This window comes from Pongo abelii, chromosome 6, assembly GCF_028885655.2.
Source record: "Pongo abelii isolate AG06213 chromosome 6, NHGRI_mPonAbe1-v2.0_pri, whole genome shotgun sequence".
In the NCBI taxonomy this organism is placed as follows: domain Eukaryota; kingdom Metazoa; phylum Chordata; class Mammalia; order Primates; family Hominidae; genus Pongo; species Pongo abelii.
Window position 1 is genome coordinate 129,523,700 of NC_071991.2, and position 13,482 is coordinate 129,537,181.

Genomic DNA, 13,482 nt, shown 5'->3' on the forward strand with positions numbered 1-13,482 from the left:
AAGGAAAAATCCTCTCTCTAGAGAATCTCAGGCCATCCAGGGAAGGGAGGGCTGACAGGTCTCCAGACTGAGCCCAAATCCTCTCCCAAAGAGCATGTCCACTTTGTTAGGCAGGAGGAGTACTTTCAAGCCATAAGGTGATTGAAACCACCTTTGCAAAAATTATGGCAGTGAGGAAAGTCTGACATAGAAAAATTATCACAGTGCAAGTCTGACCTAACGGACCCTATCTTGCTTTTAACCTCCAATCTTGCTATCTTGCTCCAATCCTCCTATCTTGCTTTTAACTTGTTCATTCTTGGGCACAGACCAAGCTAACTATAGGAGGAATTTAGTTTATAGTTTAGCTTTGTAACAAAGATGATAACAGCCTTTTCCTGAAACAAATCCCTTCTTTGCCTGGGAACCAGAGAGCCCACCTTTGAAAAACTAACAAATTAGCCACAAGATCAGAAATTATGACTCAGGAGGCACATAAGCAACCAGAGGCCACAAGATTCCAAATGTTCCCAACTGCTTCTATGGATAACATCACTATTGTAAAACCTAAGATCACTGTTTGAGATACTTTTCAGATCCTGAATTCTAATTGACCAGCTGGTACCACCCAGACCAGTAATGTGGCTCAACTAGTTCTGCGATCCCACTCAGGAACTGAAAACAGCAAGAAAAACCTATTTCAACTTTATACAATTTCATCTGCAATCCAACCAATCAGCATTCCCCACTCCCTAACCACCCCCTGCCAAATTATCCTTAAAAAAACCCTAGTCTCCAGATTTTCAGGGAGACTGATTTGAATCACACAACTCCGGTCTCCCATTTAGCCAGCTCCGTATTTATTAAATTCTTTCTCTGTTGCAATAATGCTGTCTCAGGAAATTGGCTCTATCTGTTCAGCTGGCAAAAAGAACCTGTCAGGTGGTCACAACCTCCCAACTCTCTGCAATAAAAACAAAGCTACCCTGAAGTGATTTACCTGTCTAACCTTTCCCCCTCTGGTGCTGCAGAAAGGGGCCCCCCTGAGTTACCTGTGGAAGAGACAGGGCTGCTTTCCGAACATCACCACCACGTTGCTTCCGGCATTCAGGTTGGTGCCTGTGATGGTCACTTGGGTCCCCCCGGACATGGGCCCCCGGCTGGGCTTCAGATCTGAGAGAGTCAGTGTCTGTGTAGAAAGGATGTGGCCTGAGACACAACCAGGAAGGGGTGGAGGAGGCTTCTGGGCAGGTGTGAGGCAGCACCCCAATCCCCTAAGCTGCCTTCTGGAATCTTTGGTAATAGCGGTCTCCCAGAGAACCAGGGCAGTTTTCTTAGGCTTGTGTGGATAGGCAATGTTCCAGACCCTGAGAGTTTGCATGCCTACCTTAGTAATAGTAATACTAATAGCTGCCATGTACTTATTTTTTAAGTGTCAGATTGTATGTCTTCATAATTATACATGTATGTGTATATATCCCTATATACACATACATATATGTAATTTAATCACCAATCAATTCTTTAAAGTAGGCATTATTATTTTACAGAAGAGATTCAGAGATGTTAAGTTAGTTTTCCAAGGTCACACAGCTAAAAAAAAAAAAAAAAGGCATAACTGAGATCTTACCCCAGAGCTCCAGTTCTCAACCCCTCTCCAACCTACAGCTCTGTTCTTGGGTGGTAAACTGTCTCTCCCACAGGTCTCTACAAAGAGCTGCCCAAAGCACCCAGTGGCAGAGCAATGGGAAGTGAGAGCCCCAGGGAAACTCAGAGAGAGAAGCAGAAAAGAGTCAGTTGCTTTCAAGGGCTGCCCCCAGCCCTCTGCCAGAATGGGACCAGTGAGGAGTCCGGGTTGGGGGCAGGGCAGAAAAAAGCTCTTGACAGCTGGGGATTTGGAGTTGCAGTTTGTTCTTTCATTAGCATTTTAATGGAAAAACTTTCCTCAGTCCCAGGTGAGAAGCCTGTATCTGCATTTAAATGAAGATTTCTCTCTCCCTTCCCCAGCTACCTCCTCCTTAAAGAATTCAGCACCAAAAGTCGAACCCTCTCAGTTCCTCGGAGCAGGCTGAGAACCTCCCCTTGGAGATGCTTTGATAGGGAAGCCCCAGAGCTTCCCTATCACCTGGCACATGCGCCTCCAGGTCCAGGATCAGGGCACATGGGTGAGGAGACACGCAGACCACAGCTCCTGACCTGTCTCACCAGGTCTCAGCACCCTATCTCTGGATCCCAGGTCTAGCATCCCTGTAACATGGGCCAAGCCAAGGAATAGCTTGTCATTTTGGCTCAACCGGAGACCAGGAAGAGGGTGGGGCGAGGCTGTGGAAAAAGCCCTCCTTTCTCAGCTCTGCCTGGATCTCACTGTGTGACTCTGGACAAAACATTTCACCTCTCTCGTCAACAAAATCAGGGGGCTGAGCCAAAAAGTGGTGATCTTCAAGGCTCCTGGCAGTTCTGTAACTTTCAGTACCTCTTCAAATGGTACTTGTGCCCCATCTTAAAGGAACCCCACCAACCTTCCCAGAGAGGAAAGGAAAGGAAAGGAAAGGAGAGAGAGAGAGAAAGAAAGAGAAAGAGAGAGAGAAAGAAGATTGTGCACACAGGCTTCGATGCAGGGATGGTCCTAGAGAGACAGAGTTGAACTCAGGGAAGTTAAAATAGATGGGGGTTGGTGCTCCCTGGCAGCCTGTGGGTGAGGGTTCTTAGAAGGGGTAGAAGTGAATAATCCCCGCAGGTGTTGCTGGGGCACTACCAAGGGGCTTACTGGTGGGGAGAGGATGTTATGGATACATGTTTTAGAGTTGTGAGAAGCTATTAATTATTCAAGCCATGCTTCATAAATATTTCACGGTGAGTTTGCACGGGAAATCAAATTCTGCATTACTTGCCACCTCTTCACTTGGCTCCATGAATGGAGGTAGAGGGAAGGGGGAAAGCATTCCCTGCATGGAGACCTTTAGGAACAGCTAGTGACAGCCCAGGGTGCTAATCTGGGGCCTCTTGGCCTTGGCATTTGGTTTTTGGTGAATAAACCCACACATTGGAGTCTGGCCTGATTGTGGGAGAGGACAAATCTTCCCCCTAGCCTTGGTACTAAAAAGGGTCTCCCCAACATGCCCCAAGTCCTGGGGAAAGAGCTTCCTGGCTGTCTCAGAACTCCAGGGGAGCTAGGGGCTTCTGTGTAGTGCCCAAAGAGTGCACCTGCAAGCTGCCTGGTAGATGAGAAGGCCATGAGGGCTCAGAGACTCTGGAAAGTGTGATAGATGGGGGTTCTGTCCCTTCTCAACCCCTGCGGAGACTCATGGGGACCTCTGTCCCTCACTCCCACCTGGGATCGCTAGAAACTCTGTGCGAGGGATAGGGGTGGGCCTCAATGACACAACCCTTAAATGCAAGGGGCCAGAGAAAGAGACTGGGGTCCCTAGCACTATCTCCTTCCTAAAAGTCTTCCCAAGTGAACATGTGGCACCAGAGCCATTCCTCAAAGATGTCCCTTAAGTAGAAAAATGACACAAATCTTTGAGCTTCAGGGACCCACCAGACCAATGCATATTTGCCTGTGGCAACCTCTGTCATCTGTCCTGACCTGCCTCTGCTTCAGCCTCTCCTCCTCACCACCCACCCTCTTCCTTCTCCTTCCTGTTCCCATCTTTTGGTGCACTAGACCTTATGCTGGGAACAGCCCCCCACCACTTCAGATCCACATGGAAAACTATATTCTATTCGTATTATACAAATCCCATCTTTCCCTCCAGCTTCTTCTAGGAAGTCTCCCTTAATACCCTAAATTCAATCACACGCCTCTCCAGGGTAGGAACAATCACACAGCCAAGACTGAAACCTTCCTGAGGGCAGGTGAGACTTTCCAATGTGTAGCACACAGGCTCATTATAAGGATAAAATCAGAGAGCTGAGTGCATTGGTACATGGGAGCTACTCAGGAAACATCCTTTCTCCTAGGTCAGGGGGCCTCAGCCCAGCTGGCATCTCAGAATTACACAAGATCCGTAGCATTGGATTTAATTAGTCCTGGCAGGAGGCAGGGAGAGGTCCAGGGCATTTTGTTTAATGCTCACCCCACCCCAGGAGACTCTCCTGTGTCCGGAGGTTTAGTGCTGCCTATGCACTGTGGGGCTCCTAAAGAAAGGAAAGTCCTGGGCTTCAGCTGATCTTTGATGGATCCTCAGGGGTGGGGGCCTGGCTGCAAATGCAGAGCAGAGGCAGAGAGGCTTAAAGGAAGCATCAGCTTAATGAGGTGGAGATGACTCTAGCCCTGTCCACTGTGTCCTCCAGGGTCCCTGCCAAGGACCACAGAATGGAAAACTGCTCTGGGCAGGTGGCTGGCCAAGGCAAGTGTCTCCCAAGACTGACTGGTTTGACAAGAGGAGCAGGGCACAAAGAGGACCCACTGAGTGGTGTGATGCAGTCAGATGTCTGGAGTCCCAGTAAGTAGGGTGGGGTGCAGGGCCTGTGGGTATCCACAGCTCAGGCCTGTGCATTCGCAGACCAAGGACTGGGTCCCGAGCACAACTTTGACGAATGAGGAGGATATGGCTCGTGCAACCAAGAGAAGGAGATAGAGAAGATAAGGTGGCAGACAATGCAAAGGCTGGCAAAATAGGATTGAATGGGGAAGCAGACAGAGGAGCCTGGACAATGTCTTACAGGGAGGGGGAGCCTTGGCTCTTCTTGAGGTGGCGGCTGACATGCAGGTTCAGAGAGAAAAGCAAGGGAAAGATTTAAGGAGGCTGTTGTGATGGCAAAGAGAATGGGAAAAGGAAGACTCCGGGACATGGTGATGGATTGATGTCAGGAATGAAGGGACGCTGAGCCACAGCCCAGCAGGATTGTAGGCCTAGGGGATGGATCACTGATGAGAATGGGCAAGAAAGGAGGATGCACTGTTTATGGGAGCTGACAGCCTGGGTGGGCCAAGTGGAGATGAAAGTGGACAGCCAGGTGGTGGTGGCCTTGATTGAGCCACTGGAGCGAGGGGCCTGACTGGGGATGCAGGGCAGAGGCAGCTAAGGTTCAAAAGAAGCATCAGCTTAGTAAGTTGGAGATGGCTCTAGCCCTGTCCACTTTATCATTCAGGATCACTGCCAAGAACCTCAGGATGGAAAGCTGCTCCGGGCAGTGGCTGGCCAAGGAGGTCCAGTGCTTGCTTTGGCCATGCAGCAGTTTCCTCCCATTTTATTTTGGCTGCCAGGAAATTTCAAAGCCAGATTTCCTGCCCAATTTTAGCAAATACCTGGCGAATGTCATCCCTCCTCTCTCCATCTCTCTCTCTCTCTCTGTCTGTCTCTATGTCTATATCATATACTCTATATATATATATATATATATACACACACACACATATATATATGCATGCTTTATATACAAATATATATACATTTCTCATTAGTTGTCTTAATGTCTATTGGGTTCACCTTGGAAATTCCCTCATATGCTTTCAGGAGAAGGTGGTGGGTACAAATCCTAAACAAATAAGGAAAATGACTCGTCCATGAACCCCATTATATGTGCATGTTCTTTTCATTTTATGAATTCCTATGTGCATTCAGTGACAGCCAACTGCATCCAGAGGGGTTTTGGCCCTCGGAGAGCAGAGGTGGAGCAGATAGATGCAGGGCCAGTCATGGCGCAGCACGACACTCACGTTTCTCTAAGGTTTGGCCCTGACCATGTTCAAGTCTGTGTCAAGTACTTAAGCTCAGTTGCTTTCACCTCCCCTTCTAGACTGTAGGCCTCATGAGGGAGGTGCTGTGTTGAGTCTTATTCATCATCCATTAACCCTCACAGCCAGAACCATCAAGTCATAAAATACAACTCAATTAAACAAGCACTCATTAAATAATCTAGTGAGAGGCATTGTGCAAGGTGATCAATGGCTGTCAGTTGAAGAAGAAAGGAGGAGGAGGAGGAAGGCTGATGAGATAAAGGAGGGAGGGAGGAAGGAAGGAAGCAAAGAAACAGGAAGAAAGGAAGGGAGGGAGAAAGGAAGCAAGGAAGGAAGGAAGGGAGAGAAGAAGGAAGGAGAGAGAGAGGGAGGCAAGGAGGGGGGGGGGAAAGGAGGAAAGAGGGAGAGAGAGAGGAAGGAGAATGAAAGCCAAACTCCCCATGACATATTTCAGGGCATTTGATGGCCAGGCATAAAATCCATCACTTCAGGCTTCCAGCTTCCAAAAGCAGCTCAGAATCATGAGGAAATTGTACCATTACAGCTGTCATTAATCTGAGAGGTTTAGTTTTTAAAATGATGGGTGTGTGTGGCAGGGAATGTGTTCATGTCTCTACCATCTCCATAATCACAAGGCTGAGAGATTCCAAAAGCCTCTGTCCCCTAGAACTACTTGTCAGGCAGCCTTTGAAGGGATGAGAGGTTCCAGGCAGGAAGGAATTTAAGGACTGGGGAGAGATCCTCAGAAAGGCCATGGGATGGGGAAAGGGGTGGTAGGGGGAGAGGTGGGGGCAATGGTGTGGGTAGAGGGAAATGGATTGGGTATGCAGGTGAGAGGTGGGCAGGGGTTAATGAGGTCATGAAACAGGGATAATGGTGAGTGGGTGCTATGGTTTGAGTGCATCTTCCAAAGTCATGTCTTGAAAGCTTAATCCCCAATTTAAGTGTTGAGATGTTGGACTTTTAAGAGGTGATTAGTTCATAAGGGCTCTGCCCTCATGAATGGATTAATGTTACTACCATAGGAACATGTTTATTATCAAAGAGTGGGTTTGTTACGAAAGGCAGTTCCACCCTCTCCCGCTCTTGCTCTCTTGCACGCAGTCTCCTGACTTTTCGCTTTCTGCCACGAGGTGACGCAGCAAGAAGGCACTTGCCAGATGCAGCCCCTAGATCTTGGACTTCCCAGCCTCCAGAACAAGGAGTCAAATAAATGACTCTTCTTTATCAATTACCCAGTCTCAGGCATTCTTGTATAGCAGCAGTAAACAGACTAAGACATTGGGGTGAAGGAGAAGTGTGAGGGCGATAGGATGACATAATGGGCCACAAGTGTGCAGGGACAGGCCAGAAAACGGAAGCAATGGTGGCAACCACAGAAATAATAAAACAAATGATATTAGAAGTCATAAATACATTGATGTAATTTTCCACAAGATCATGGGGTTGATGCTATTATTATCCTCATTTTATAAATGAAGAAACTGAGGCAAAAACAAACTGTTGAGCAACTTGCCCACATTCACCCAGTTAGCAAGTGGAAGAGCCAGGTATCAAATCCCAGGAGTTGCCTTGTGAAGTCCAAGCTCTTGCCTACCTACCATGCCACACTGCCATGTACCCACCTGGGGACTCTGGGCCCTGAGAGCTAAAGCAACTTACCTGAAATCACACAGCCAGGCACAGAAAAGTCTGGATTTGAATCCAGGTCTTCCAGACTTCAAAGGCTGTACTCTCACTCACTATAAGACAGGAGTCTCATGAACTGAGGGAGGTTGCAGGGCGGCCCCTTGCCCTGGGTTTGCCCACAGAGCTCTAGAGGGGCCCAGCAATCATGGTAATGAGCTCTGTGGCCTGCACCCAGCCAGATCACTGCTGGCCAAGACTCACCATGAAGTAATAGAGCTGTGAGGACCGGGCCATGAATTCAGGCCGACACACAGCCACGCAGATCTCCACGAAGCCTGCATGCTGGCTGGGCTTGGCCTCCCCCATCTCACACACGATCCTGCAGGGAGGATAGGAGAAATCCCATGGGTCACAGGACTTCCAGCCAAGACCCTGCACCCCACAGCACCTACCCAGGTCCCTTTCTCCAAAGTAGGATCTCAGGGATGGCCAGGTAGGGGAGGAAGGAGAAGATATCCTAATTCCTCCTAGCAGGGGCTTCTCCTTAATTGTCAGGCAATGAGGAAACTTGACCTATGGGATCTCCTTTGAGGGAGCCTAGAAGAGGATCCCTGTGTTCTGACCCTAGATGTTCAGTCCCTAATTCATGATTATCTACTCAGTTGTCAGCCAGACTGGAGGGCATGTTCTAGCCAAAACCCTTAGGGAATAGGGCTGGCAGAGTCCAGAGAGGCAAAGCCACTTACCCAAGAGCTGCAGCAAGTCAAACCAGAGCTTGGAACAGACCTAAGGTTTTCTGGTCCCCACCTGGGAGCTTTTTGCTCCCAATGATTGTGTTGCCTCAGTGAAGTGCTTTTGCTTCCCAGCCAGCCTCCAGGCTGGGTGAGGGGATAATTGAGTGTGTATGTGTATGTGTGTGTGAACTTTTTCCTTTCTAAAAATTTTTATTGCTTTGATTACAAAATTTGTTTATACCCTTTGAAAATAATCAAACAAACGGTACAGAGTATGGCAGTAAAAAGTGAGTGCTCCATTCTTCTTAAAACTTAAAACTATATATATACTTAAAACTTAAGTGTGTGTATATATATATATCTTTGCAGACATAATATATAAATATATATGTGTATATATATCTATGTATATATGTATATGTATTCTTCATTTTACAAATGAAGAAACTGGGGCAAAGAAAAGTTAGGCTACTTGCCCAATACATATATTTGCATACATATACACATATATACATACACACATATGTATATTTATATTTGTAATTCATATGCAGGCACAGATGAACATAAATGTGTTTTTACATATATGCAATTACACTTATAAACATACATGTATAAGGAAAGATATATGTGTTTTTTAAAATAAAAGCAAAACATAACATATCCACTGCTATAAACACTTCTGTTTTTTGCTCAGCACAATTGCATGGACCTTCCTTCCCGTCTCTGTAGACACGGCTCAACTTTTTTTTTTCAGCAGCCTCACAGTATCTCATCTGATGATTGCACTATAATTTACACAACCATCTTCCTATTGATGAACATTTAGTTGTCTTGATTCTTCTGCTACTCCAAATAATTCTGCAAAATGAACCAACTGATACACACATCCTTAGGCACTGTATAGTAGGATAGATTTCTAAGGAAGGAAACTGTTGGCTCAGTTTGTGTATTTAATATTTGGTAGATAGAGCCAAATAATGTTCCAAGAAGTCTGGACCATGCACTTCTATCGATGGCCCACTCTTTTATCAACACCAGATATGAACAATCCTTTTAAGGTTTTTCCAACATGATAGGGGGAAAAAAATCTCATTTTTATTTTTATTTTGCAAATTACAGGTGAGGTTTCATAAATTTTCACATGGGTGTGTTTTTAAGATCTCATATAGCCTTTCCTTTGACTTTTCTGTTGAAGCCCTCTTTCTTGCTGATAGATTGTCTTAATTAGGAGTATTAACTTTTGTCTGTTATAAATATTGCAATGATTTTCTCCTCACTTGTCATCTTTCACCTGTGGTTCCAATGTCTTTTGCCACACTAAAGTTTAAAAGTATCTGTGTGGTTAAGTTGATTGTTCTTTTACTTTATGGCTTCTATGTTTTATGTTTCTCTTAGAAACAACTTTTGAGTAAGGTTCCTGAACAAATAATACCTTTCTATCCAGATCACATAATTAATACATGTTTGGTGTTTAAAAAAAAACCAGAAAGTACATAAAAGCACTTGTCATACTGACACACCCCCCAGCTGCACCATTCAGAATGTAATTTTCCATAAGACCATGGGGTAGATGCCATTATTATCCTCATTTTATAAAAGAAGAAACTGAGGCAAATAAAATGTTGAGCAACTTGCTTACATTCACCCAGTAAGTAAGTGGCAGAGCCAGGGCTCCAGTCCCAGGAATCTCCCTGTTAAGTCCAAACTCTTGCCTACCTACCATGCCACGCTGCCTTGCACCTATGAGTAATATCCAGTGTCAACATTTTGGTGTTTCTGTGGCCAGTCTTGCTTTTCTTTTACAAAATTGATTCAAAACTCTATATTATGCTTTGTAACCTGTGTTCCAAGAACCTGTGTTCTCACTTAATATACCTTGAGTATATGCCTGGTCATGATTCTTCTATAATATCAGATTTAATGGCTGTGTAGTTTTCTTTCCAGTGCTTATACAGTAATTTATTGATGAATTCCCTATTTTTACACATGTAAATCACTTCTGAGTTTTTACTATTATAAATAAGGCTGAAATAAACATTCTTGAAAATAAATATTTGTGAAGTCTGGTTATTTAGGGAAAGTTCTAGAAGTGTGATGGCCAGGCTAAAGGCTTTTGACCCACATGTCCAAATTTCCTTCTAGAAAGTTTGTCCCAATTTCCCCTTGCACCATGAGTGAAGGAGTCAGCTACTTCTCATGCCTCTCTCCTGCACCGGGCATTAACTTTCACAAACCACTCCCTATTGTTTTAATTTGCATTTAATTGATTACTACTGCTTTTAAAAATTTATTTTTCGTATGACTTTTGGTTCTTTATCTCATAAATTGTACGTTCATGCTGTTTGATCATTTTGTGATCTTTGCCTTTTATTTATAAAAGCTCTTTATATATTAAGAAAAAGTATTTATTAACTGTAATAGGGTGTAACCATACTACCAGTTTATCATTCACATTTTTATTTTGCTTGCAATGATTTTTGATGCACAAGTTTTAAGGTTTTATGTACTCAAATCCCCTAATCTTTTTCTTTATAATTTCCTCTGTTGCAGTTATACTTCGCACAAGTTCCCCTTCTTGAAATCGAATAAATTTCCACCTGCATTTTCTTCTAATCCTTTCACAGTTTCATTTTTTAAATTTAACTCTTTAATCCATTTGGAATTTATTTTGATGTGTAATGTGGAATAAGGATCTGCTATTGTACTTTTTCCAGGGAGTTAACCAGCATCAATTATTGAATGATATTTCCTTGGGTGATTTGAAATATCACCTCTATTACATACTAAATTTGCATGTATCAGCATTCTTTGTCTGGGTCCTCTATCTTACTTTACTGATCTAACTGGTATCACAATATTTTAATCATGTGGCTTCATAATAATACTTTTGATATCTGGCTATGTAATTCCAAAGTAGGATATTTTAAAATTCTCCAAATCACAATATATTAGCAGTGGCCTAGTTTGGTTTCGTTATAGAAAGGTGTCAGAAAGTTGAAAGAGCCATAGAAAGATCTTTTAGTAACTAAGTGGTGATGGACCAGAGAGGTGAGTCCTACCAAGACTGGATCCTTAAACCATCTGATCTGCTATGAGCATCTTGGGGAGACCTCATGGAAATCAGGAGGAATTGAGGATGGTGGTACCAATGGTTCAGAATCAGTAAACCTAGGCAAGACCCAGCAAGCAGAAATGGAAAGTGCACTCACATACCTAGGGGAAGCCTTGCGAAGAGTCAATAACTTATGCATACAGCACAAGTGAAAAGATTTCACTCCAGGAGGTGCAACAAAGATGGTATGGAATATAGATTCTATGGTGCTGGTAAACATTTCATAGTTGTGTTTGCTGGGCTGGAAAATGGTGCTTACTTATTTACAAGGCCATGCATGATTCACAAACCTCCTCTACTAGGTGGGTTACAGGTCAAGGTCTTTTGCTGAATGACCCATTAAGTGGGCCAGCAGACTTTCAAAGAGAAAAATAATCTAAGGCACCCACAAGCCTCAGAGTGGGTGTGAATTTCATTGTCAGTCTCCATAGAGAGTAGCACAGGATCAGTGCTGGGGGGGATGTGAACGGGAAGTTGAGGACAGCAGAAGGAATTGGACTTACACTTCTCTTGCAGATTTTCATTTTGTTTTGTCTCCCCTCTGTGCAGCCTTCCTTATACCCCAAGTAGGTAACAGTCACCTTTCTCTCCCAGCTATTTCTCCTTTCCCTCTCTACACTTTCCGCAATATGGCAGCTAGCTAGCTGAGCAGGCAGGGAGTTGTGGGAGTCCACCCTCCAACTCTAGAATATTAGGGTGGTTCTCCTTTTTCCCCCACAACAAGCTCTGAGAGCACCTAGTTGCTGACCAGGATGTCCGTAATACTAACCCGTCTTCCCTCCCCTGTACCTCCTGTGTTGCGGGCAGCTTCACTTACTGTTCTGCAGGGATGTAACCATCCACCAAAGGGCTGCACTCCACGCCAGCAACCTTGACATGAGAGGCGATGTCGCGAAATTCCAGGCCCAGGTTCTCCCCTCGGATAGTGACCTTGGTGCCCCCTTCCCGGGGGCCTGTCACTGGGATTATCTGGAGGGAGGAAGAGAAATAATTAGACAAACACCAAGATACTGCCACTCACTTGCTGATGAGGCAAGGAGAGGCTGCTGGCTCTTGTCTCATCTGCCCCAGAGTCCCTGAGTGGCTCGAAGTCCCCAAGGGCACCCAAAGCCTGCGATAATCAATGGGTAGCAGCTTCTAGGAAAGCAGTCCGTGTTTGTGTGTGTCACTAGGAGCAGTATGCAAAGCCCATAGTACATCTTTCCATTTCATAGAAGAGATCAGAAGACGGAACATGACCAGCAATGCTACCAGGTGATTCGTAGAAAACTGGGATTCATGCCTTCTAGCATTTGCTGGTGTTGGCTCTACTCTCAAGGAAAATAAAAACCCCTCCTATCCACCCAAAGCCCTCTACACCTACGTGACCCTACCCACCTCTCAAGATCCTTCTCAAATGACACTGCCCCATAACCCTGTGTTCTTCCTCTCTCTCCACTTAAATTCCAAGGTACCTTCCTTGTGCCACTTACATGGCAACAATTCTTTGTGCCTGTTCCTCATCCTTCCCACTCCCAGCCCCCTCCTCCTCCAATCCTGAGTCTCTGAGAGCAGGTCTCTCTCACTCCTTGTGGGCTTTTCAGTAACAGTACCATCTTTATGTCTTGCGTTGTCACTGTGATAAAACCTATAACTGTCCAAACATCTTTCCGGAATTATTATGAGCATTTGTCATAACTCCTTTGCTGTTGTTGTTTGGCCTGGTACCACACAGATTTAGGTTTAATTTAAATTTTACCCTCGTACACAGGTCAAAGTGTACTGGCTTTCCCTCCTAAATCAGTGTCAAAAACCCATGATTAAAATGTGAGGACTCAACATCCAAGTGCCTGCTTTGAGATGAGGGCTGTACAGTTAACACAATCTCATCCTGGTGTTTCATGGACCAGAGAAGGGCATGCTTCCATTCCTGGTGCCTATGAGCACCAGCACCTGGACCTTAGCCAATGTCAGCAGGATTAGAATGGAAGGACCCCAGAGATTCCATCTCTATCCCTTTTCAGCATATCCGACTCTCCTCAACCCTGCAGGGCCACAAGTGGGAATTCCATCCTGGGGTGAGGGTGAAACATGGGGGAAGCAGAAGAAACTAGGCTGTGCTGCCCTCCCCACCAAGTGGTAGCTTCTCCAGGTGAGACTGCTTACCTGCCACAGTCAAGCTACCTCCCACCTCCTACACATCCCCGTGAGGGTTGGTGTGATTGTGAGTGAGCATGTGCAGGGGTGTGAGCCTGTGCATAAGTGTATTCCCGTTGCAGTGGAAAAACAGCTTCCCTGGAGACACAGGCCCATTTCTCTGAGAGGGAGGTGGACAGATGCGGGTAAGGTCAGAGGGAGAG

The 13,482-nt window shown here is 45.3% G+C and overlaps 1 protein-coding gene across 2 annotated transcripts in view; it reads right to left on the reverse strand.

The window, feature by feature from the left end:
• Positions 1 to 13,482, reverse strand: part of PLXNA4 (plexin A4) — a 452,610-nt gene that overhangs the window by 63,003 nt on the left and 376,125 nt on the right. For both annotated transcript variants that reach the window (XM_054559822.2, XM_024249841.3), the window contains exons 13-15: positions 11,961 to 12,112; positions 7,556 to 7,673; positions 1,032 to 1,168 (exon numbers count right to left, since the gene is read on the reverse strand). In XM_054559822.2, the coding sequence (XP_054415797.1) occupies positions 1,032 to 1,168; positions 7,556 to 7,673; positions 11,961 to 12,112 (407 nt within the window). The remainder of the gene's footprint in view (positions 1 to 1,031; positions 1,169 to 7,555; positions 7,674 to 11,960; positions 12,113 to 13,482) is intronic.